Source organism: Populus nigra, chromosome 8, assembly GCF_951802175.1.
Source record: "Populus nigra chromosome 8, ddPopNigr1.1, whole genome shotgun sequence".
NCBI classification, from domain to species: domain Eukaryota; kingdom Viridiplantae; phylum Streptophyta; class Magnoliopsida; order Malpighiales; family Salicaceae; genus Populus; species Populus nigra.
The window spans coordinates 159,836-184,154 of NC_084859.1; the positions used below are offsets into that span (position 1 = coordinate 159,836).

The 24,319-nt window shown below is 34.7% G+C and overlaps 2 protein-coding genes and 1 non-coding gene across 3 annotated transcripts; 1 reads left to right on the plus strand and 2 right to left on the minus strand.

Annotated features, from left to right (window-relative positions):
- Window positions 1-1,181: 1,181 nt before the first annotated feature.
- On the minus strand, window positions 1,182-4,720 carry LOC133701196 (protein NRT1/ PTR FAMILY 4.3-like). The gene is made up of 5 exons (XM_062125030.1): window positions 4,342-4,720; window positions 3,628-3,845; window positions 2,895-3,335; window positions 2,383-2,528; window positions 1,182-2,194 (listed from the first exon to the last, which is right to left on the minus strand). Exons 1-5 carry the CDS (start codon window positions 4,478-4,480, stop codon window positions 1,291-1,293), a joined length of 1,848 nt encoding a protein of 615 aa, XP_061981014.1. The 5' UTR covers window positions 4,481-4,720; the 3' UTR covers window positions 1,182-1,290.
- A 9,113-nt stretch (window positions 4,721-13,833) lies between these two features.
- On the minus strand, window positions 13,834-23,845 carry LOC133702310 (mitotic spindle checkpoint protein MAD1-like). The gene is made up of 16 exons (XM_062126625.1): window positions 23,569-23,845; window positions 23,389-23,488; window positions 23,126-23,286; window positions 22,532-22,729; window positions 22,348-22,440; window positions 22,014-22,130; window positions 19,960-20,207; window positions 19,385-19,556; window positions 18,096-18,206; window positions 17,802-18,005; window positions 15,939-16,101; window positions 15,716-15,806; window positions 15,549-15,618; window positions 15,095-15,223; window positions 14,696-14,734; window positions 13,834-14,166 (listed from the first exon to the last, which is right to left on the minus strand). Exons 1-16 carry the CDS (start codon window positions 23,752-23,754, stop codon window positions 14,077-14,079), a joined length of 2,172 nt encoding a protein of 723 aa, XP_061982609.1. The 5' UTR covers window positions 23,755-23,845; the 3' UTR covers window positions 13,834-14,076.
- An 85-nt stretch (window positions 23,846-23,930) lies between these two features.
- Window positions 23,931-24,004, plus strand: TRNAV-AAC (transfer RNA valine (anticodon AAC)). The gene has a single exon. It is a non-coding gene; the product is annotated as a tRNA-Val (tRNA).
- The last annotated feature ends 315 nt before the right edge of the window (window positions 24,005-24,319 follow it).

Genomic DNA, 24,319 nt, shown 5'->3' on the forward strand with positions numbered 1-24,319 from the left:
AGACTTTTAGATCAATAAGATAAATTCAAAGCAATTTTTTTTTAAACTTGTGTGAGAGTAATTCTTGCATTCTTCAGTTCTTGAATGAATTTAATCTGACTTATCGAAGATTAACAAGTTTCGTAGCGTCATTCGACTTTATTCCAATAATGTTGGTGTTTTAGGATTGGTTTTCATTATATCACACTCCTATCAGGCCTATTTTAGCTTTCTAGGATTAGATCTCAATCTTGATTGTAGATTGCGTAACCATGTGATCACGAGGTTCGCATCAGTTGGAGTCTCTTCTTGCTGAAGTAGAGAGTAATTTATCTATTTCTGATTCAATTGACAGAAGGATGTGGTAGTTAGTGAAGAATGGGATTTTCACAATCAAATCAGCTTGTGCTCTTATTGATGATATTCAACAACCAGGATCTGAGAATTTTGGTACTTTACTCTGGTAAGGTATATTTCCTTCTAAAATTGAGATGTTTATGTGGTTGTTGTTGCAAGATAGTTTGAGTACCAGGGGACTTCTTGTTTACAAAAAATTATTAATTATGATGATGCTTGTTGTTCTTCCCGTAGTATGGAAACTAAGACCATTGATCACCTTTTTGTTCATTGCTATGTGACTTGGAGGTTCTGGAATTGGATATGATAGGTGTATGTCGAAGACTATTCTGCTTCTTTTGTAGAAATAGAATCATTTGTTACATGAAAAAATTTTAGCGCAAAGCCATCTATATGCTTTATTGTGATATCTTGTAGTTTATTTGGATTACCAGTAATAAATTAGTTTTTGATGTTGTTGATTCTGATTGGAATAAAATTTATGATTTAATTTTTTATCATTTAGCTCAATAGTTTGGTTTTGAGTTAGATTTTGAAATTTTACATGTACATGTATTAATCTAGCTAGATGTTTAGATTGTATCTTAAGATGAATTAATGATCATGATTGACATTTTTTTTTACACTAAGTTTTTTTTTAGTCAATTTGTTAAAAAAATTTAATGGTACTAGCTAAATCTTAATAATTAATATTCTCCCTTGATTACTCTAAAAAAAAAAAGATTGTTTCACTGTTTTTTTTTTTTTTTTTTTTTGCCATTTCTTAATTTTTACGAAAACTGTATGCATGTATTCCTGCAGCAAGGCCAGAAGAAAAGGAGGAAGAAGAGAAAAACAAACGAACAAGTAATAAAGGGAGATCCCTTAACATTTTTATATCATGTACCTATATTACAAGCCTATAATAGTGTGATGAAAGCATATTCATCTGATCAAGTGATATAAAAACATCAGTTATGGCATGCTTTCATCCACACCATGTTTTGAAGAGTTGATGAAGCCATAGTTGTTTAAGTGATCATCACCAAGCGTCTCTTGTTGTGTTGTGGTTAATAGAGATATTGGACTGTAAGAATGCCATCTAGCCCAAAATAGGTAGCTAAGGAAGTTGAGGAAGCTAAGGACTGCTAGCATCCAGTAGAAAAGATCCAATCTGTCTTTGTTGAGATCATTGTCACTGAGCCAACCTTGATTTGAAGAACTTGAGGAGGTGATCTTGTTTACCAAAGAAACTAGTAAGGAGCTCAAGTAGAACCCAAATGAATAGGAGCAATAGGTGATAGCTGTTAAAAATGCTTGCATCCCTTTTAAAGATTGTTTGTAAAAGAACTCTATGAGACCAACGGCAGTTAGCATTTCTGACAATCCAAATATTAGAAACTGCGGGGTGATCCAAAAGATGGACAGTATCTTGTTGGAATCTACAGCTGCATCCCTTCTCTTCTTCTCCATAATGGCAGCAGAAACCATGGAAAAGGTAGCAAAAAAGAGGCCGGCTCCTATCCTCTGCAGAGGAGATATTCCTGATTCATGACCGGTGATTTTTCTTGCTAAAGGTACGAAGAAAGTGTCATATAGAGGGACTACAATGATGAGTATAATGTAAGGGATGGATTGAAGTGAAGCAGGAGGGATATGGAAGGATTTGGCGAGTTGGGTGTCCATAGCACCACCTTGCTGGACTGAGAATGTCTGGAGTTGAGCTAAGATGGTGTTAAAAACGATGGTGCAGGCAAAAATTGGAATGGCTGAGATCAGTATCTTCACTTGCTCCACTTGAGTGACACTGCACAATCTCCATGGACTCTCCTTTATATTGGTCCCATCTTCAATTTTGATGCAGGCCTTGTCCAAGAACCTGAAATTTTATTGATGACCACTTCGTTATGTTCTAGTTCAAATTATTGGTCAAGAGAGATTGATTCAAATTTATAAAGATCAATTTATAAGAACCAGATTAAATTCCCTTGCTTTGGTGACCAAATAATATGGATCCAAAAATACATGTTGTTTCTGCTTAATTAATTCAGAAAAATCCTGTATTACCTGAACCTTTGTGTATGAGCTAGACTGCCAGAGTCAGCAGATGGGGCTATTATGCCATTATCGAGCACACTGTTTTGGCTTCCATGAAGCATCTGTGGATTAGATGGACAAGTTTGCTTTCTCTTTATTATTGCAGCCACAAAAACCTGAGAAACCCAGATAGACCACAAATAGAATCCAATTAGATTATTAAAAAAATGCAAGGTCCAACATACTCTCATGATTATTCCATGATAAAAATGGATGGAGCAGCTTTTACCGCATGTGACCATGAGTAAGCAAACACCCTTTCTGTCATTGTCTATGTAACCTTATGTTATTCAACAAGCAGTTACTGTTATGTTAATGACGTTTTTTAATATGTATGCATCTATAGTTGCTTGGCCTGGAATTTAAGGACAAAACTATGCACTTATAATAAACGGTAGCACATGCACCTCCAACAAATGTAGCTCATTTGGTGCTCTTGCAAAGCAACAGGAGTTAAAAAGAAAAGGGTTAAGGTGCATTACCTGAGCTATGGGGGTGAAAATGCTTCCTTGAGGGGGTTTGTTCCTGTAATATAGATTACCGGAAACCAAGCTGATCAATCCCATGGCCATGACAGCTGCAGAGACTCCAAAACCAACATCCATCCCAGAATGCGTTTGTATCCATACAAGAAGTGTTAGAGCAAAAAGTTCACCCATGGAGAAAGCAAAATAGGCAGCATTGAAGTAGGTAGAGAGCTTCTTGGATTGCTTTGGATTGCTTTGATTGAACTGGTCACCTCCATGAGCAATCATGTTGGGTTTAACACATCCACTCCCTAATGCCACCAAGTACAGGGCTACAAAAAAGATCAAGGACTTGACTCCTTTCGCTTCCACACAGTTTTCTCCATCAGTTAACATGTTACACTGGGGTGGCTTTAGTTGGGGAAGATGAGCTTGAACTGATAGTAATATGAAACCCTACAAAATCAATGAACAAACAAAAACAAATGTGTTGATTAGAAGGAATCTTCATTATTAACATAAAGACAATTTTTCCTCGTAATTCTTCAATATTTGTCCCCTTTACATATAGAAGTTTGTCTTATCTTAAATCACAGAAGGGAATATATGTATATCTGTAAGGCTTATATTATATTGAACAAAAAAAGCGAGTCAGCCACCATTGTGGAAAGAGTACTTGGGAGAATGAAAAGACAAAAAGTGGAAGTAGAAATTAAAAAGGTCATTTGAAAGAAAAAGGAGCTCTTACAGAAAGTTCGACAAAACCAAAGATGAGCATGGTCCAGAAACACCCAAGATAAGAGTCCGAGAGGTAACCACCAAGGAGGGCCAGGATAAAGATAGTTCCAACAAAATTTGTCACTGTGTTTGCAGCCTTTGACAAAGGGAAGTGCATCTCATTTATCACATATGTTATGAGGTTGTTCCCTACAGCAGCTATTGCCATTATCTCAAATGCTTGAAGCCCTGAAATCCCATGCCAAAAAATATTTCAAGTGTTTGCAGGTAAGAGTATACAAAATCGAGAGAGAGAGAGAGAGAGAGAGAGTCAAGTCATATTCTCACTTTATGCTGTGAGATTTTTACAAATTTTGACTCTTGTTGCTTTCACTATCAAACATATGTATAGTGAGAGAGAGAGAGAGAGACAGAGAGATGTAGCTAGCTAGTATAGCCAAATAAAGAGTTAAACCATAAAATACTAAAAATAGTAGCGGAGCAACAAAAGAGGAGCTGATACCAAGTTACCGAAATCAAGAAAACATCCTCTACTTTAACAATCCCATATTAAATGCTTGCAAGTTGTAGCTCAAGCTATTGCTTAACATCCCAAGAAAAGGGAATCCATTTATTGCAAAGACTGAGAAATATCCATGAAACATCAAGATCAGAAAACCACACACACACACACACACACAAGTGTTTGGTTTTGAGTGGGAAAGAGAGAGGGAATAAGACATACCAAGAACAAATGCTGCGGCTCTCATGCCTCCATGCTTGTTGGGATTGGAGGGTTTGCCTCTCCAATCAACAGTAATCTCCTCACCAATCACACACTTGCTCTCTCCCTTGTTATCATATCTCCTTGCCTCCATTTCCATTTCTCTTGACCTCTTAGCTCTTTCACTACGGAGAGAGAACAAAAATGCAAGAAACAGCTAGCTGTTGTCTCCACTCTTATGCTGAAATTGAGGCAGGTGTATTGCCCCCTTGTCCTTCCTCGCAATATATATATACAAGGAAGGGCCAAGCCATCCTTGATAGTTGAAACTCGAAACTTTTAAACCACACGCAGTCTGAAAACGTGGGTAACACCTCCACCATAGAAAAAGCGTGATGCTTGCTACAGTTATTGCTTTAGTTTGCGCACTTAAAGCTTCAAAGGAGAGAGTCTGTGTGCTTTACGCTGTGTTTTTGGATATAAATATTTTCTTATGCTATTAATGTGTGTTATTATAATCTCTTAATATTTAATATCTTATTGAGTAATCTTTAATGGAAGGGGGGGGAAGTCAAAGGGGGTTAACACTTCAGTACTCTTAGTGGGAGGTGGGTTAACAAGATTTTCAAGGGAAAAAACCTTTTTTTTTTTTTTTTGAAATCCAAATTTTGTTTTTCCTCCTTTTTACACATACCCAACAAACAGGTCCCATTATAATGCTTTATTTATTTATGATATTTAATTTAGAGATAAATTGGATCCCTCCTTTAATTATAAATAATTTCTGACCACACATGTGCTCAAACATGCTTAAGACTTTATATTCCGACCACTTGCTTACATTCTTAATACTTAACCTTCGATTTTTAACCTCAAACGAAACAAAACCTTAAACATAGCTTCTTGGAGCAAAAGACATAAATGCAGTTGAATCACAAACTAACTCATTAACATGGTATTGGATGGAGTACTTATTGACACATTAATTATCCTATATATGGTCGTCAATTTTGTCTTACATTAAGGTGACTAATTAATTAAGTCTTAATTATTTGCGATAATCTTATTGTGAGTTACGACCGATTAACAAAAAGATTTATTAAACTTTGTTTTAACTCTCCCAAAATAACTCCATTCACCTCCAAACATGGTACGTAATTCTCGTACTTGGTTGACGGATTTGACGGTTCAAATAATTAATATGTTTAATTTCAAGTCAAGAATAGTACTCTAAGAGCGAGTCTCCATATATGATTGCATGTTTTATGTCTTGGGCATGCATAAATTACTTTAATTGTTCAATGGTAATGGTAATCGATTCAAATCTCAAAGAACTACGATATTAATTGCATTGTTGACTTGAGAGACTGAAGTTAATAAATCAAGATACCAACTTCCACATCAATAATTAATTCAATCAGTATATATGGCAGGTCGACATGTTGATATATATATATATATATATATATATATATATATATATATATATATATATATATATATATATATATATATATATTGTTGCTTGACAGTCAACATATTAATTTTACCTGAGCTAGTAGAGGATTCTCGTTAAAAGTGGACAAATTAAGCAGGAATAACACGCTAATTTAAACGAGCTGATCTTGTTGCAATTGAAGGCATTGTTTCCATCGTTGGAGGCTTAGGTTTGGTGGTTTGCGGATATATACCCTTTTAAATATGATGAAAGAGTGTCATTTTGCATTAAGTAATTCTAGATCGTTCGGATCATGTAATTAACGTCTATTTATACTAACATCTGTGTGTTTCTGCATACAAATGTATACACTAATTAACATGGCATGTCGAAACCCAGTGGACTATATATGCAGTGACCAACACTGTGCAGAAGTGCTGCTGCCAATTCTTCAACGTATGTTCAATGTCTTGGCCTCTCTTGTGTATAAGGTGATGAACTAGCTTGTGCTTTAATTTGTCTCCTTGTCCCGTTCAAACAAATTTTATGTATATATATGAGTTTTCCTTAACCCTGAGATATATGATAATGATTGATGAATTGGTTCTTCCCGGCCCTCCTGGATTAAGTTGAATGACAGTACTTTGCTAGCAAGAGAAAGAAATGTGGATCTAATTAATTAATGATGTTCAATATTAAATTGTATTTAATTTGAAATTATAAATGAAAATGTCTTAATTAATAGGGAGAAGCGATGTATGATATAATACGAGTACCATCTAGCTAGTTCCTCCTGATTCAACATGACATGAAATGTGCCTAAGCAATAAAGTGAAGATAGAGAATTGCTTGCTATTTATACGTACATTAACCAATAAAATAGACTTTAAACTATATATGTGCACTGAATGGCCAACAAAATAAACAATATGCCGACAGAGATGGTGGTGCAGGAGTGGGCAATTAGGCTGCAATCCTCTAATTAGCGAATAAAGATGATGAACTTTGAATTAATCTTTAATCTTGCATGGTGCAACAGACTGTTGCTGATACTAATTAATTACTTTATCGGAGTGCTAATGTGAGGGAGAGCACAAGCAAGGAAACCAAGTTAAAAGGCTAGCTGTCGGTTCTTACAGGCAACAAAAGGAGAGATGGTTTTCAACTTTTAATATGAGATGCTCGAATTAATTTAGGTTTTCATTGCCTTGATCGAATATCTCTCTGTTTTTTTTTTTTTTTTCATTCCTGGGCCTTATTTATCCCTTTCTTCATGCAAATACATTAATTTAAAGCACTGTCTATTATTAGAATATGAAAGAAACCATACGTCTTATTCATGGTTGCATATATATATATATGTTCTCCAAAAAGCTAGACAAATATGACATGATGTAGGTTAAAGGTGGAAGGGCAGCAGCGTAGGGGATAGGAGGAGAGAGCACGTTACTTTTTTAAAGAAGTTGCAATCAAGGGATATATATATATATATATATATATATATATATATATATATATATATATATATATATATATTGGCCATTTTCACCATGAATGGTACTGGTAAAAAGAGCAACGGAATCCGGTCACAATATTCATGCATGAATAAACTTATAAGACAAGTATTCGTATGCTAGCTACTGCATTTTGGGTCGAGGTAATAATTCGATCTTGATCAATATTTGTATATAATTAATTGTTTAGTATTTTGAATATATATTAATATAATCTTATAATCTGTGCATTATTGTTGTTATTTTTTGTATAGTTCATATTGTTTTTAAACAACAACGACAATAGCATTAATAATCTTATATATACCCTTGAAAAATGCTTGGCCTGAATTTTATATAGCTTTTATACATTTTTCTTCTTCTTTTTCAACTTGGTTTAATTAATGTTGGTTTTTAATTTGTTGATTGAATAAAAATAATATCCTAAAAATAAAGAAGTAATAAAAGCTTTTAAAATAAGAATATAATACATGTTTTATAATCTCAAGGGATGTTGAATTTAAAAATCTTAATTACTTTTTTGGTTTTTTGAAAGAAATACGTACTATTTTCAACTTTATTTCATAATTTTATCACAAAAAATTAAAGCTTAAATGGGAAATAATAGAAACACAAATGATAAAGATCTCAGCTCATACAGTACTATCAAAAACTCTTAAACAACGTAACTCAAAGGTCCTTGACATATTAATCTCGCATTAATTAGAGATATCAAGAATATTTAATATGATGAGTTAATTAAACTAATTAATGCTAATAAATTATTGTAGCTAATCTTTATCTGCATATATACGTGACAAGAGTGACCTAATGCATGTATTAATTAATCTTTTAATAAACAAGAACCTTATGACCAGCTGGAAGCTGTGGAATAAATTTGTAGTATATATGGAGAGGCTTGGCTGGGTTAATTAATATCTAAATCTATGACATGTTTTTTTTTATTTATTTTTAATCGAAACGTGGCAGGTACTGGTTGGTTTGTCGGCAAGAGAAGTCAAAATATAGGTTGAAGTGCAAACCAGCCTAAACATGTAGACTTACGATACCTTGGTTATGTTTAGATTTTTTTAGGTGACAAAGAGGCAGACAAAGTGGAGACAAGGATTTCGAATCCTAAGTGGATCCCATTACCATTATTAAAGCTATGTTTATACATGAACAGCAGCTAGCAGAGTTTTGGCCAGACGACGTTCTCTCTTTTCCTTTTTACTGTTATTCCTGGACGCGAGTCATCCTGAATCCTGTTTCCAGGATTGTTTATTAGTCTCTCTCTACATACATGTATTCTTAGGAGGTAGGGTATCAACAAGTAACAAAAAAATATAATTTGTTTCATAATTAATAAAGAAGACATGTGATTACTTTCAAACACATATCTCCATAATTTGAAGAATATATTAGCTGGGATCAGTCTTCAAAATCTTGTTTTCAACAATATCTTAGGTTCGGCATTGTTGTAGTAGCTAGCTTTCATGCTTATAATTTAAAAACATGGTGGGTGAAAGCTCCAATCGCAAGGATCACCGAATGCGGGCAAAGATACACAGTACTATTATCCAATATCTGAAGTCCTTAGCCTTTATATTTTCGATCGATCATGTGTTCCAGAATTAACAGCACGCAGATATATATATATATATATATATATATATATACTAGGCATGTTTCTTGCCGACCCTTTGGTGCTTGCGTATGTATAAGAACTCTCTCTAAACCCTAAACCCATTTTAATCATAGTCAAAAGCAGCTGCCTGAACTTGGACACAATTTCAACCTCCATATCTATCGAAAAGCCAATTCATTCGAAGCACCACCCAGAAACCAAAGCTCAAAAAGCCCCTTCATATATTGAGTACTACTGCTGTATATTGAGATAGTCAAAAAGGTTCGAGAGATTCTAAGTAAATGGTAGGTGGGCATGCACTGATCACTTCTTTATATATATATTAGGCCGGTTTCTACACCGGTACCTGTGTCTGTGGGGTTCTTATTTCCAGCCACTCACAGTACTTTCCCATCCCTTTTTTCTTAAATTCGTTCATAATTCAAGCATCTCCACAATTGCAAAAAAACCAATAAAATCGGTCTAGCTTTGTGTGCTATATACATGCATTATTATGTTTGGGCTACAATTATCCACGTCTGGCTCTAACATTATATTAATGTGCTGGTATATAATGGAAGCCACGAGAGCACGATATCGATCGGTCGATCTTGAGGCTTGGTTCATCTTCAAATTGGGACTCTTTTGACGTTGTTAATATAACAACATTCATTATCTTTTCTTTTGTATTGGTCCGCCGTCTTAATTGCTGTAATGATGAAACTATATATATATATATATCCTTTCTTTAGGGTCAATGGCCTTAATTCCCTCTAGAGAATTTTATGTCCTTACATGGCTGATCGATCACACATTTTGGAATGATACAAAATGTTGCCAATTTTGAATAATCCCTCCGATAATTTTGCTCAAATTAATAAAATATGGCATGGGAAGAAGTCTCCAGCAAGCAAGCTAGCTAGCTTGCTTGCTTGCTGGGTTAGCAAGTCTGAAATGGATACGCGAAGTGGACCTGTGCTATACATAAGTCACCAAGCATTTTTGACTTGTGTCTATAAAAAATATAATGTGGAACAGATTGAGTCATCATCTGCTTTGGCGTTGGACTTGGCTAAGTGGAAATCTCTTACCTCACTAAATCTAGAGGTGATTCAAAGTTAATGAGATAAGATAATCATGCCATTATTTGGAAGTGTAGTACTTTAACCATACTTTTAAAAAAATATTAAATTTTAAAAAAATAACTTGAAGTTATTTTTTATTGTTTTGATGTGCTGGTATTAAAATTATAAAAAATACATTATTTAAATATATTTTTAAACAAAAAATACTTTTAAAAATACTTTACATCACAATCTTAAAAGAGAAAAAAAATATCATATCAACACCTCCCTCAATAAAAAGAAGAAGAAAAAAAAAACTTAATTTCAATCCAAAGTAACTAGTGATGGTTAAGGTTGTATTGTCAATAAATCTTTCTTAGAACAGCTAGGAGCTAGAAAGGTTAAGAACTTGTGCTGTGATATATATATATATATATATATATATATATATATCTTCTAGTTCAATTAACTCCATGTATATATAAAGAAGTGAAGGGGAGAACAGTAAAGCAGAATCACGAATGTAATTCAACTTAAATTGTTTAAATTTAATTTGATTTTGTTTGGTTTTTGTGTTGTTATTTTATTAGTAGGGCAGTTTGTTTTTTTGTTTTTTTTCTTTCTAATTAGGTTGATGTATAGCTAAAGCTTTGCTTTTGTTTAGATTTTCTCTTTTTATTCTATATATATTCTTGATTTCATTAAAAAAAAAAAAACAATGAAGTGGATTCAAACGATGATAAGAATAAATTAGATAACGATTAGTGATCAAAGCACAGTAAAGTAAAGAGTGTTGATGCTGCCCGATCCTCGGATGCCTCGACCACCACACAAGTTGTATATAGTCTCTCGAGATTAATTTCCAGTAGAACCAGACGTAGATTATTATAACTCTTAAGAGGAGAGAGTATATATAAGAGTAGTAGTAGTAGTAGTTGTTGTTGTGTTGTGTTATCTATGCATGATCCCCCTTGATGTAGACGAGACATGCTGAGCATTAATGAATGTATGAATGTGGGATCGATGCGATGCATGATCTCTATATAATTTTGTAGAAATTATTAAGATATCTTATGATGAGGCTATTCACCCACTCTTCGAAATGTCTGGACGACAAGCACTCATCGTAATGCATTGTCACTTTTGTAATTAGGTCTTTGCTCTATATATATATATATATATATATATATATATATATATATATATATATATATATATATATATATATATATATATGTAAGAAACTACTGTGACTGTCCAATCATGCATCTTCTCTTTTAACACTCATCACTAAGCTTGCCCGCTATTAGCGTTTCTTGCTTGCAAGATGCTGCTCAAGTTAATTTGTGGGTTGCATATTTGCTCAAGTCTACATTATATATATATATATATATATATATATATATATATATATATATATATATATATATATATATATATAGTTGAAAGTAATGAATGGTGGTAAGTAGATTCTTTCCCATTTCAATACTTGGTTTTGTTAACTAGGCCATCATGTCAAGGTGTATCAGCATCTTGACTTGTGGCCTTGTTATAATTAATCTACTTTTCGTATAATCTAGTAAGGATATTTTTGAGTTTGATTTTATATTGAATCAAATTAAAAATTAATTTAAATTAATCTAATAAATAAGTTAGATAAAAACCCAGGTAAGATTCGGTTTAACTTTTAATAAGATAATTTTTTTTAAAATATAATTTTAAATTCATGTCAATTTAAATTAACTTTTATATATATATATATATATTAACTTAATCATGTTCCACAATTTCTTTGTTTAACAACCAAGGCAGGCAAGCAAGCATCTTATATTAATTAAATCCATATTGAATGTTGCTCATCATCATCATAATAAGTGAAGAAAACGTCGACCATTGTTGAAATCAAAATCTCAACCTAATCAAGTAGAATAGCAACGAAAGTACAATATTGGCACACGATAGCTAATGCATTAATTAATTAAGCCTTTGGTTTAGAAATTAAATATTAGTCATCGATCAGTATTAATTCAAATGTGTACTTAATACTAGATAAAGCTAAAGTTTTCTTATTATTCTTCACGAAGTCAACTCTACAAAAGTCAATCTTCCCCACCTAGCCATGCAGAAACCCGCAAAAGTTGGCCAACCGCTAAAAGCAGCAGCCTGTTTGAGTTCAAGCTTCAGACAGATGAACAGTGTGTCCCAAAACCCCTTTAGTGTGATCAAATCACAATACATTAGAGCTTTCTAAATCAAATTAAAGCCATTGGAATGACAGACATGGACGTTTGACACATTAATGGTTTCCTTTCTTCCAATATTTCACAAAGCAGCGGCCATGGCCACAAACCCTTCAATTCAACTACTTTACATGATATCTATTGTCAAAAGCAGATGTTAGACATCTCATCCCATCCTTGACTGCCTTCCGAGCCACATAAAGTTGCCATCCACAGCTTACCTTTGTATAAGGTGAACGTTTTAATTTTGACTTCAAGCACACACTGACACGTACAGGCACACGCAGAGAGATAGAGAGAGAAGTTTCAAGCTGCGCAGGGTTTGAGTAAGCCGCGCTAAATCATGCTTCATTCGTTCTTTAGTACCCTTCGCCCTTTATCCAACTTTTGCTCATGCATGCACTAACATATGAAGGAAATCTTAATTAAATTCGCTCTTGAATTCCATATATCGCCACACACATCATCTTTTGCTTGTGCACTGAATTGATACCATTAATTCTGTTGTAGCAAGCACAAATTGATGAAGAGGAGAAAGGAAAGAAATCTCAGTCTACACCCACCACACTATGAGCTGCTCATATCTCATGGAGTGCTTCACCATCAGCATATATCCATCTCTGCTTATGCACTTGCAAACTCATCCTCCCAAGTAAAATTCTCTTATAAACTCTGACGATTAATTTTTTTTTCATTGTAATTCTCAAATGACTTGAAGTTTAAGGAAGGTTTGACCTGTTTAGCTAGCCAACAAGATATTTCAGACTCCAGTGCATATATATATATACATATGCATAGTTATAAAAAAAACACATTGAAATTTATAGATGAAAAAATAAAACTATGGTAAGAAACTTAAGATTAATTCTATAGAAAAACTTAAAATTGATCAATTATATTAAAGGTTAGGATATTCAAGTCGTTTTAATAATTTTATGCAAAACATGGAAGAAGTTTCAAACATAAAGAGGACGTTAAATTTAAAATTAATTGTATAGGGTATGATTGTTAAATTAGTATTATTATTTTTTTCATTATAATAACAATTCTCAAATGACTTCGACCCGTTTAACTGAAACTAAATATATATCTATAGATATTAATTAAACAACGTAATCAATCTTGATATTTGTATAATTCCACCGAAAGAAACCAGTGCTAGCTAGGGTATATTTCTCTACGCCATCACAATTTCAGGTCAATTAGCGCGCGCCCACCATCATGACAGATGAAAAGCTCCTACTCATAGAAAAACCCGCATCACAGGCATTGAATTATGCATATACTTGAAAGGAGAATTCAACTGGTCCCAACAAGGATGGAAGAGGGCTAATAATGCGAGACAAGTGAATAATGGCACCGGCAGCCGTTTATTAGTACTATTGCTGCAAAGGACTTGTGGCCACATTGTCTACAGAATTCAAGACTTTTCAAGAGTATAAAGCAATCTAGATTCAGGATCCAAATGGTGACAGGCATCAATAGCACGCACCTCCACCACCACCCCCCCCCCCCCCCCCCCCACGTCTGTCTCCTCTTTTCACCTCTCCATTAGATGCGCAGCATAAGGCACAGCTACGCTCAAATTATCATTAGGAGCACAAGACTGTAGATTCACCCTAACATCAAAGGTGAGCTCTAAACGTTTCCATACACAAATGCAAACCCCTCTTCCCGCCTCTTAAATCAATATCACAATCAGGTCAGAATACAGAATTTCAGTAATATATTTCAAACAAATCCTTTTTTTCATCGCTATAGAACTGAATTCATTCCAAGTTGACAGCACGCAAGTGATTTGAATATAAAATCACGGGTAGAAAATATACAGTTTCTGCAATTGCTTGCATGAGAAATAAGGAAAATCTTGAGCTAATGGATATTCTTATCGGTCTTACGATAGAGTTCGTCTGTTGAAAGACTCCACTGTCAGGTTGGCCGTGAAAGCTGGAATTGAGTTCATCTTGCGAATAAATATATCCACCTGAAAAAGTGCAAGCTTTGGATGAGTTTCTTCCCCACATTCCAAGAAACGAAGCAATAATAATAGAACTAGAATAGCAAGTAGCAGTGGCGGGTAGTCAATAACAAAAATCAGATTCAGCGCTAACAGTTCAGATGACAAACTTTTATACTGAGAATTTTAAGTAGTGAAAATGAAGTGCAAACTTTCAGGCCATTAAAAACCAAACCAAGCAACTGTGCGGGTCCAAATTTTGGAAGAAAATCTTTGGGCTAACAGCATCAATGACACAAAACAAAGTGCCATCACTTTCCATATAAACCAGCATTGAAAGTTATAGCCCAACCTAGCCATTTAAAATCAAAGGCATTAACATTCAACATCCCCATATACTTTTAACATGAGAGGAGTGGGTGATTTTAATGACCCAGTTAAGGTCATATAGGCTAAGGAAGAGCATTCAGAGGTATGCAAGTAATACATGTTTGTGCCCGTGCTTGTGTCCACAGACTCCACACACAATATTTGTAGGAAAACTATTGCTCCATACCTGACGGGATATGTCGGGCTGTGATGTGTAATCGTTAGCCTGTTGCAATTGAAGAAAGAAAAAGAAAGTTTAAAATTCTTCACTAAATTCAACGGAAATGATTTGGTAACATTCTTTTCTTCTGGTCTAAATACCAAAAAAGTATTTTGCATCCCATTTGCCCAAACCCAAAAAAAGAAAAGAAGATGACAAACTGTAATTAAAATATTCACTCCTTTTCCGCCAAAGGAAAAGTTTTTTTATGCAGGAAATCATTTTTCAAGTCCTGTACATGAATTTAAGCACAAGAGTATTTCCAGTTCAAATGCCACCAAGACACAACTGGCATGTTTTATTGCCAGTAGAATAATTTCTCAAGGACATCAGGCACCTCTATGTAACCTAAATTTGCTAACTTACCAAGATGTTTGTATTCCCTGATTCATATTCAAACTCAAGTTTCTCATCATCACTTTGGGCGTAGACCGATTGCAGGGTAAACCGAGTAACTGGAATTCCATTAGAACGCTGGTGTTCATCCATTACAATCTGCAAAAGATGTGAGCAAAGGAAGAGCAAAAGCCTATTATACTCAAGTAAAAGACAGCAGCTCCCTAACTGATTCATAATGACATGAGAAGAGTCAGTGGAACCTATGCCTCCAATGAGTATCTTAGTACCTTGGAATGTCATAGCAACTAAGCTTTATGCCTTTTTTATTTAAAAACAGACGATGAAGGGTTAAACTATCATCATTGGAGCTTGAAACAGAAAGAATGACACTTTCCACGGCCCAATTACCATCAAATTTAAATGAAATTGGTAAATCCAATATAGGTGTCAAACTGCAAATGCAGTGAGAAACATTTGATACCTTGTAGCCAAAAAGTTCACAGCATGCCCTTCGAAACACAGAGATTCTATCAGCAAAAACAGTCTTGTATCTGTTCAATGGATAAAATCAAACGCTTTGGGTTATGATAAAATTGAATAGTGGTTTAAAAATGCAAGAATTAGAAATACTTCGTGAACATCGCTCGCCTTTCTTCACGTTTTTCAAGAGTTGCAATTTGTTCTTTTAATTGTGTTATCTTCCCAGAGATATAGGAGTCCACCAGCTTGCCCGCATCACCTGAACAATTAATCATCATGAAACTGTATGATCAGAAGTATTGGAAGGTCCAGAACAGAAATGTAATGAAGAAAACAAATTTGGAATGGAAAATAAAATAATTGTTCAAGGTAAATTGCTTGTGCTTGATACCTGACTGACTCTTCAATTCTTCTACAGCTTGCAACTTCTCCTTGGTCTTCTGCAACTCAGTTCGTAAAGCCTCAATAGTTTGTTTGGCCTCATTATCAACTGCAAGTGTATTAACCATTCTCAGCACTTTTGTATTTGCAGCAGAGAAGTCACCATGACCTAGCTGTGGAGGAAAGGAAATAAATTTGTCAAGGATTATAGCTGAATGTTAAAATAAATCAAGCATCTTTAACAAATGAATCATTCACATAACCAGATCTCAATTGTGTGCAACTGAAAGAGAACACCACAAAAGAGTTGGTTTTCAACATACCACACACTAAACAAACCTTTTTCATGTTCTTTACATCTTCTCAATGTGATCAACAATCACAGGAAAATAGAAGAACATAAACAAACAGCCAAGCTTATGTTTGGTATACAGGAAAATCTCTTTGGTGGTATCCTGGTGTTGACAGGGTATAATGAAATCACTCTACAAGCACTCCAGAAAATTCACATACGAGCATGAAAGCAACTTCAGAAACAGTCGAAGAATTATAAATTGCCAACTTTTAATGTTCTTGTGTTTTAGGGATCACATTTAGCTGGAGAACATACATATGAAAGTTTGAATACCAACACTAACCAGTGCAAGCAACAACTGCTCTAGGAAACTAGACCTAAAGCCTTCATTAATGTCATAAAATTTTTTGGGGGGCGACTTATTATAAAATGAGGTAGTTTTCAACAGGCAAGAAGCAGATACAACATTTTCAGTTCCATTTTCGCAACAATAAGCCCAGACGCAAAGCATATAATCCTCTAAGCACAGATACAGATTGAACCCTCACAAATAAGGATACTTCTATGACTTTGCACCGGTTCTAAATATCCTAGTGTCCATAAAGGTAACACCTAAAACCAAGCAAATTTTAACGATCATAAGAAACATCACATGTGAGGAAAAAAAACTTGGCAAAAAACCAAAAGAAGGGCTCAAATATTTATGTGTGCGTCTGAAAGGATCCGTGTGTTACCCTGTGAGCTATTCTTAACATAGAAGCTCAAAGGACTCTGTTTCAGATATGTGACAGTTCTTATGACATGAGAAACATGTCTTATCAGAAGTTCATACTTCAGTAAGTTATATACTAATTGCCTTCAGGCTATGAGATAAAGTTTTACAAGAACATAGCCAGTCATGTACAATTTCAGCCTTGAACCTACAATGAGAAGAGAAGTGTTTCTCAAGCCTTGTCTGAGGATGAACTTCGGCTACCAGCATTAAGAAGTTCCTACTCTATTATGCCAAATAGAGTCCAAACCAATAATCCTGAAGCATGCATTATTTAACAGAAACAATAAACCCATGGGTTGAAAAGAAAAGGGGAGTTCATCAACCACATTATTTAACAATAGACCTGCCTCCTAGCACTTAGTTATATCCAGGGAGCATCCCTGGTATGTACAATTACCAGCATCAAGAAATCTGGATACAAGACCAGATACAAAAACCAAGTATTGCCCAAAGTACATTTTTGCAAGCATCAAACCATGCCTTTATTCCACACAAAAAATATGCGGGCAATAATGATGCATATCCCTTAATACGTATTTTGAAAAGATCAGAAGCAACAGACTTAATCATCCTAGATGGAAACTAACAAGATTTCCTCAACAGAACTGATATTTTGGTCCTTCATGAATGACCTTCTCCTAGCAGAAAGAAGTCAAACATCATTCATACATGAATATGTCAAAGAGCCTTCTCATGTTTGGAAGATGAATAGATGTTAAGAAATTAGAGAAGTCAATAAAACATTTAATAAAGTGCCCAAGCCTAAAAGCACCTGGTAATTCTTGGAATAGCTTTAAAATTACCTTAGACTCCAATAGGGAGATCTCTGCACGAAGCCGGTCACTCTCCCTTTCCAATGACTTAATTCTTCTAGCTTCATTATTTAGCATGTCATTAAGTGTCTTTATTTCTTCCAATTGGCGACTATTGACTTCTTTCTGTGCATGTAGATTACTCTCCAATTCTTTAATACAAAATTCCTTCTGTGCAAGAGATGATTCAAGTTCCTGGACATGAAAAGCAAAGTGCAAAGAAAGACTGTTAGAAAAGATTGCAAGAGTTCCAAGGAAAATAGATGAACTATTCAACTCCAAGACCTGAAGAAGAACTCCACTGGCTGCTTCATCCCCTCCTTGATCATTCTTTGGCCTCTTCAATTCATTGACAACATTTTTCAATCTATCTCTTTCTTCAGTAACCATAGAGAGCTGCAATTAGCCATCAATATATTTATTTAATTTGAACCATATCAATGGAAGACAAAAATATGTTGAATGTTCACCACTGTTAAGGATGAATTCATACTCATATAGTAAAATCGATATTTTGATTTGCATCACCAAGCATTACCCCCACCAGTTAGCATCTTAAGACAATAAATGGGTCATCTTCAGCAGCAAGAACTAGAAGTCATGGCATTAACTTCCCAGAAAAAGAAAACACTTCTCTAACACTATCATTGGCGAAAAGGGGGGGAGGAAATGGTGAGAAGAGGAAAAATTACTACATCAAGCACCTGAATGTTCATTCAAGACCGTCAAGAGTTGCTTCAAGCATCCTCCAAGTCAGTAAGAACAAAAGAAAGAGGAAAAAGCTCCTGTGGAGCTCTAACAACAATTAGCAAAAGGAGAAGGAGGAGCGAGAAGGGAAACAAAAGAAATCCCTAACCATTCATCTCCACAGTGCATAAACCATAACAGCCCTCTACACCCCAAAAATGATGCCTCGTAAGAATTTGGTGACAGAAAGGGAGATATCCAGACACGAAAAAGTGCAAAAGTTTTAGGGATCAAAGGCAAAGGATAAATGGTGTACAGACAAAATGAAGCAGTATCATGAAAATATCCAAAATGGAGACATATGCCTCTGCAATGGCAACTCTGTTTAGATTGTTCTGCTAGCAAGATCAACTCCACAAAAGACATAACTGAAAAAAATTTGACACAGTTATATCCCAGTACCCCGGAACTCTCTCTTAGACTCTTGACATCTGCATCATTGTTTGTGGAGTAACTCAATTTACCTAAACAAGGGAAATAATAATGACCGAATCTCCTCAAACACAGTTAGTGGATAAGCAAAATGCACAACTCCATTTACACATGCAACACTATTCCAAATTTTAGTTCTTATTCCCAACAACACTATCCACCTTGAGGATTTTTCTTAAAACTGCTGCAATAGCAGAGCCAAAATGAGAAATTCATTTAGAAGGAGCGCACACCACCCCCCCCCCCCCCCCCGCGCCCCCTCTGAATAGAGCAGATCCATGAGTAGTAAACACCTCTGACTTTAACAAAAAAGTTAATTGCTAAACTCATTTGGACAAAACAGAAAAGAAGTGTTGAAGTTATAAGAGAATACATGTACCTAAGCTAATACTTACCATCAATTCAATCTGTTTGACCTCCAATTTCAATGCTTCTGCCTTCTCTTTGGCCAATGCAGCCTCAGTTTCAGCATTTTGTTTACCAAGTTGAGCAGTTTCCAAGGCCACCTCCATTTGTTTGAAATGTGCATTTGCCTCACCTGCCTTCATCATGTTATCAATCACCTCTCTGCATTGAACAGATACATTTAACATCAGAGAGCAAAAACTAAAATGAGAAAAAGGTCAAGGCGGCTAATTTGAGCTTTTCCTTTAAGCTCTCAATTTATATTTACCATCACAGCAACAAAATGATTGTAATATTAACAGGTAACGAACTATTTCACACCATAGATTTTGTAAAGAAAAAGCATCGCTTCGAACTAATAAAGATGCTTTATGAAGTACAGATAGAATGGAAAGAAACTCAACCTTACACCAGAAAACACCCTCCCTGACAAAATCTTTTAAAAAGGAAAAAGAAAATCAAAAAATTGGGTGTCAATATTTCCACATGCAGGCAACCTTAAGGCTTAACGGCAGACTTAAATAATGAAGCAATTGAAACCAACAAGCTAAAAGAATAAACATACTTCTGTAATGCTGCAAATTTAACAGGTATATCATCATAAGATGACACACCAGGAATATCCTCTATTGCTAACTTCCAAGAAGACATCTCATCCTCCAGCTTCTTCATATTTAACTCAAATTCTAGTAACTTAGATGACTCTGACTCTGCTCTTTCTCTGCGGCCCTTTTCTTCCAGCAATTTCTCCTTCAATAACTCAATGCTTTCATGGGAAGATCTTATCTTTCTTGCTTCCCTCACTTCAGTCTCCTATAAAATGTCGAACATTGATAAATCACCTAGCGATAAGAAAAAGGATTCATGGAAAGAGAAATGATCAGCAACATGCTGTAAATATATGATGTGAGATCCTCGATATTAAGACACCTATGTCACCTGGTGTAGCCAACACCCGAAATTACTCATAGTTGATAATTAGAGAGATAGGGATATTCAACATTTCAACCAGCATACACAATTTCACATTCACTGGAATATTTCCATCTTCATGGATATAGATATTTCAAATCTCTTTTATTCTAAGTTTTTGCTCAAAATATCTAGCATATACCCAGCATTGTTACTTCATGTGAACTGGATGCACACTTAATGCCATAATGTAACCCTATACAAGTGAGTGCATTTGTGGGCAATATAGAATGCTATACTTTTTACAATCATATTTTTCAATACCATTTCGGAAACCATTCCGAATTTTCAATTGGTATGAGATATCTTGGTGCCAGAGGATTAAGCGCTCCATTCCAGAGTTTCTACAAAAGCATATGGTTTGTGTGCATATTCAATACAACAAAAATATTTTGCTCTTTAAAACACTTATCAAACTTAGATGGCCTCCAAATATTTAACAAAAACTTAAAATTAGATTAAGCACCATAAATATATATATACAGGGAAAAGAGAGAGAGAGAGAGAGAGAGAGAGAGAGAGAGAATCCACAATACCATACTATTATCTTAATTCAAATAAATATAAACTGATCAAATTCAACTTCATACATAATTCAACACATGTCAATTATATCTTCAAAAAAAATACGTATCAATTATACTTAGCAATCACTTGGATAACAAAGAAAAATGTAAAACAGAAATTCACTCTAAAATTACAAAAGAAAAGAAAAGGCAATTATTATTTATTATAGTGACAATCCTTGTAGGGCAAGAATTCGCATGTGAATTAATGGTTAGTAGGATGAATAACATTATTATTCTTGATTTCTAGTTTGGATGTTCGCAAAACAACATAAAGTGCAGAATTTTCCTTGAGGTAAAACTTTAAGGCATGCACTGGAGACGACCAAGATGTATCTGCTGGTATTTGGCGAAGATATTCTAGATGAGGCTCAATTGACAGCAAGATGAAATAGGAGTTCCATGCTTTGTTTTCAGAACCAGTATGAGATATCTTAGATTTACAACCATGTTTACAATGACTATCTCCTCATCAAAATGTCAGCCTTACTTAATTGGTAACATGCCTTTAAAAAAAAATTATTCCATATTCAAATCCCATGTCAACTAACACCTAAACACCACTTCATACAATTCCATGAACTTCCAGCAAAAAATTTACTGCTGCTGCTACCCAAAAAACCATAAAGTGGACTTTCAAAATCAAATTTCAGCAGCAAAACATAAATACACCAGAATAGAAGACAAAAACACCACCAAACAAAGTACGTTTCCACCAGAACACAAGAGCTGAACTTCCCAAATTATTCATCCCAACTGCATGCAGAAATGAAAGTCATTTCTTGAGTTTCTAGTTTTCTTAGCGCAAATGCATGTGAGTTTTTATGTCAAAGCAACCAGGGTAATAAAGAAACCATGGCAGAACAGAGTTGAATATAGCTTGCATTCACCTACTATCTTAAATAGCACCGACTTCAAGCAAGAAGCCTATATACAGAAAAAAGTATTCAGCCTGCCTGAACTCCACTCATCTACAGTTCTTGGGTGAATGACCAGCAGATTACCATATCACTTGTAATGGACATTGAAAGTAGCAAAACTCTTTATCTGAGTATGAGGTATGTGTAGAAACCAAACTTACAAAATTTCTAAGCTCTTCTTGTAGATGTTTAACCAAAATGTTGCTATCAGTAGAAGAACCTTCTTGAAAAGTTAAACTTGATAATTTCTTCTCCAATTCACTTCTTTGATGCGAGCACTGAAAAAAAAAAGATAAGGCCATTAAAAGATTTGATGAAAAAGTGATCATATCTCTAGTGCACGTTAAGAATTCTGGAAGGTTTTCAAACATGTCATTCTAAATTAGTGCAGACCAACATTTACACCGAGTATAAGCTTGGCTTACTAAACACACCAGTCAATGAGTACAATCCACTTTTAGAAAAAAGGAAAAAACAAGAATAAAAGTAAGACACCTCCGTAAGTTGCCTTTTCAGATCTTCTAGCTGCTCCTTCCACAGCTCTGATTCTTTCTCAGCATGCTTGGCCCTGCATTCCATTTTTTCTAACTACATAGAAGAAAAATGAGCAAGATAACTAGAACTTCGGGTCATAGCTAAGCCATTATAAAAAAGGAAATCCACAAATTAAGATGCTTACATCTGCCCTTATTCTAGAAACAGAATGCTTTGATTCTCTATTCAGCTGCGCAAGCTCAGTATTGAGACGCTTTTTCTCCCTTTCTATGCTTTCAGAAAGATGGCCAAGTTTTCCCTCTAAAACACTTGCTTTCTCTTCAGCAGAAGCTGCTGAGGATTCAGCTTTCTGGCGCAGGTTCTTTTCATTTTCAAGCTTAACCTAAAACAGAAATGGAAGGAGCATTTTTTTCAAAGAAGAGGAACAATTTGAAATACTACAAGCAGGCAAACAGGGCAAAAGAAGAAGGTACCGACCATGCCATGAGAATTTAAACTTTTAAAGCTGAATTTAAATAGAAAATTTACTCTTCCTAATTGTGATTTTAGAATTGCTTCATAATAATGGAAATCAATGCTGAAAATTACAATTCATAAAAAAGAAATTGTTAAGATTATTAAGGTGATTGCCTAGATAGCTAACATAAAGGAATTAATGGCTAAAAAATTGAATTAGTTAATCAAACATATTGTAGCAGTAGAATTTACATACCAAAAATCCCTCATTTCTATTTTAAAAAACAAAAGAAAGAAAGAAAGAAGCATTGGGATTGCATACCTCAAGGTTAGCATGTGATTCTAACTGTTTCTTGAACCTTTCTTGGTTAACATTAACTTCCTTAAGAAGTTGTTGCTGAAGAGCATGTTCGCGTCCTTTGGCAGCAGCAAGTTGTTGCTCTGTCTGCAACAATTTATCTCGAAACTTCTTCCTCTCACCTTCTACATCACCATTAAATAATAATAACATTAAGATTATTAAATAATTGTTATTATTATTAAATAATAATAATAATAATAATGAAGAGAGTAGCAAGTAGCAACCAGATATGGTGAAATTTTCATTGATTTCTTGTAATTTAGACTGGTAATCCTGAACTTGCTTCTCGGCGCTACTCAACGCGTCTATAAAATCCGATTTAACCTGAAATTGAATGGATGAGCAGATGAGTACATAAAATACACAGAACTTGTGAAAGAAATGTGTGGTTAAGCGAGCAGGACCAATTGGCGGCACTGGTAGGTGCAGAGGAATTGTTCGTGTTGGAGCGGCGGAGTGTTGTTGTCTTCGTAGATAACTAGATGATTATCGCGGTGGTGCTCCGATTGGGGGCTCTCGATGATAGGTCTTGCATTTGCGTCGGCGGCTCCTCCTCTTGCTCGCTTTGCCGGTGGAGTTCTTAGTATCATCTTCTTCTTCTCTCCCCCTCTCCCTCTCTCCCCCTCTCTCTCTAGAGATTAAATTATAAATTTGAATAGACGAGAGAATTCAAAATCACGGACACGGACTACAATTGGTGATTTTAAAGCTCAAACATTGCAATATATTATGTATTATATTTATTAGCTCCGAAGTTGATCACGAAGGTGTCGTGGTGTAGTTGGTTATCACGTCAGTCTAACACACTGAAGGTCTCCGGTTCGAACCCGGGCGACGCCATAAACTAGAAAATGATTTAATTTCTTTACATTTTTATACAGTGGCCAATTGTTTAATTTATTTGACTTTGGCAGCAGTTGAACCCGTGTTATTTTAAAATTTATTTTTGTTAAAAAATTTTTATATATATTTTAAATTATTTTGATATATTGATCATGAAAATAATTTTTAAAAATAAAAAAAATATTATTTTAATATATTTCTAAGCGAAAAGTATTATGAACTGCTATCACAATTCTAAACAGGTCATTGGAATAAAACTATGTTAAGAGTAGGATTAATCATTTATATGTATCAATATAAAAAAATTTATTA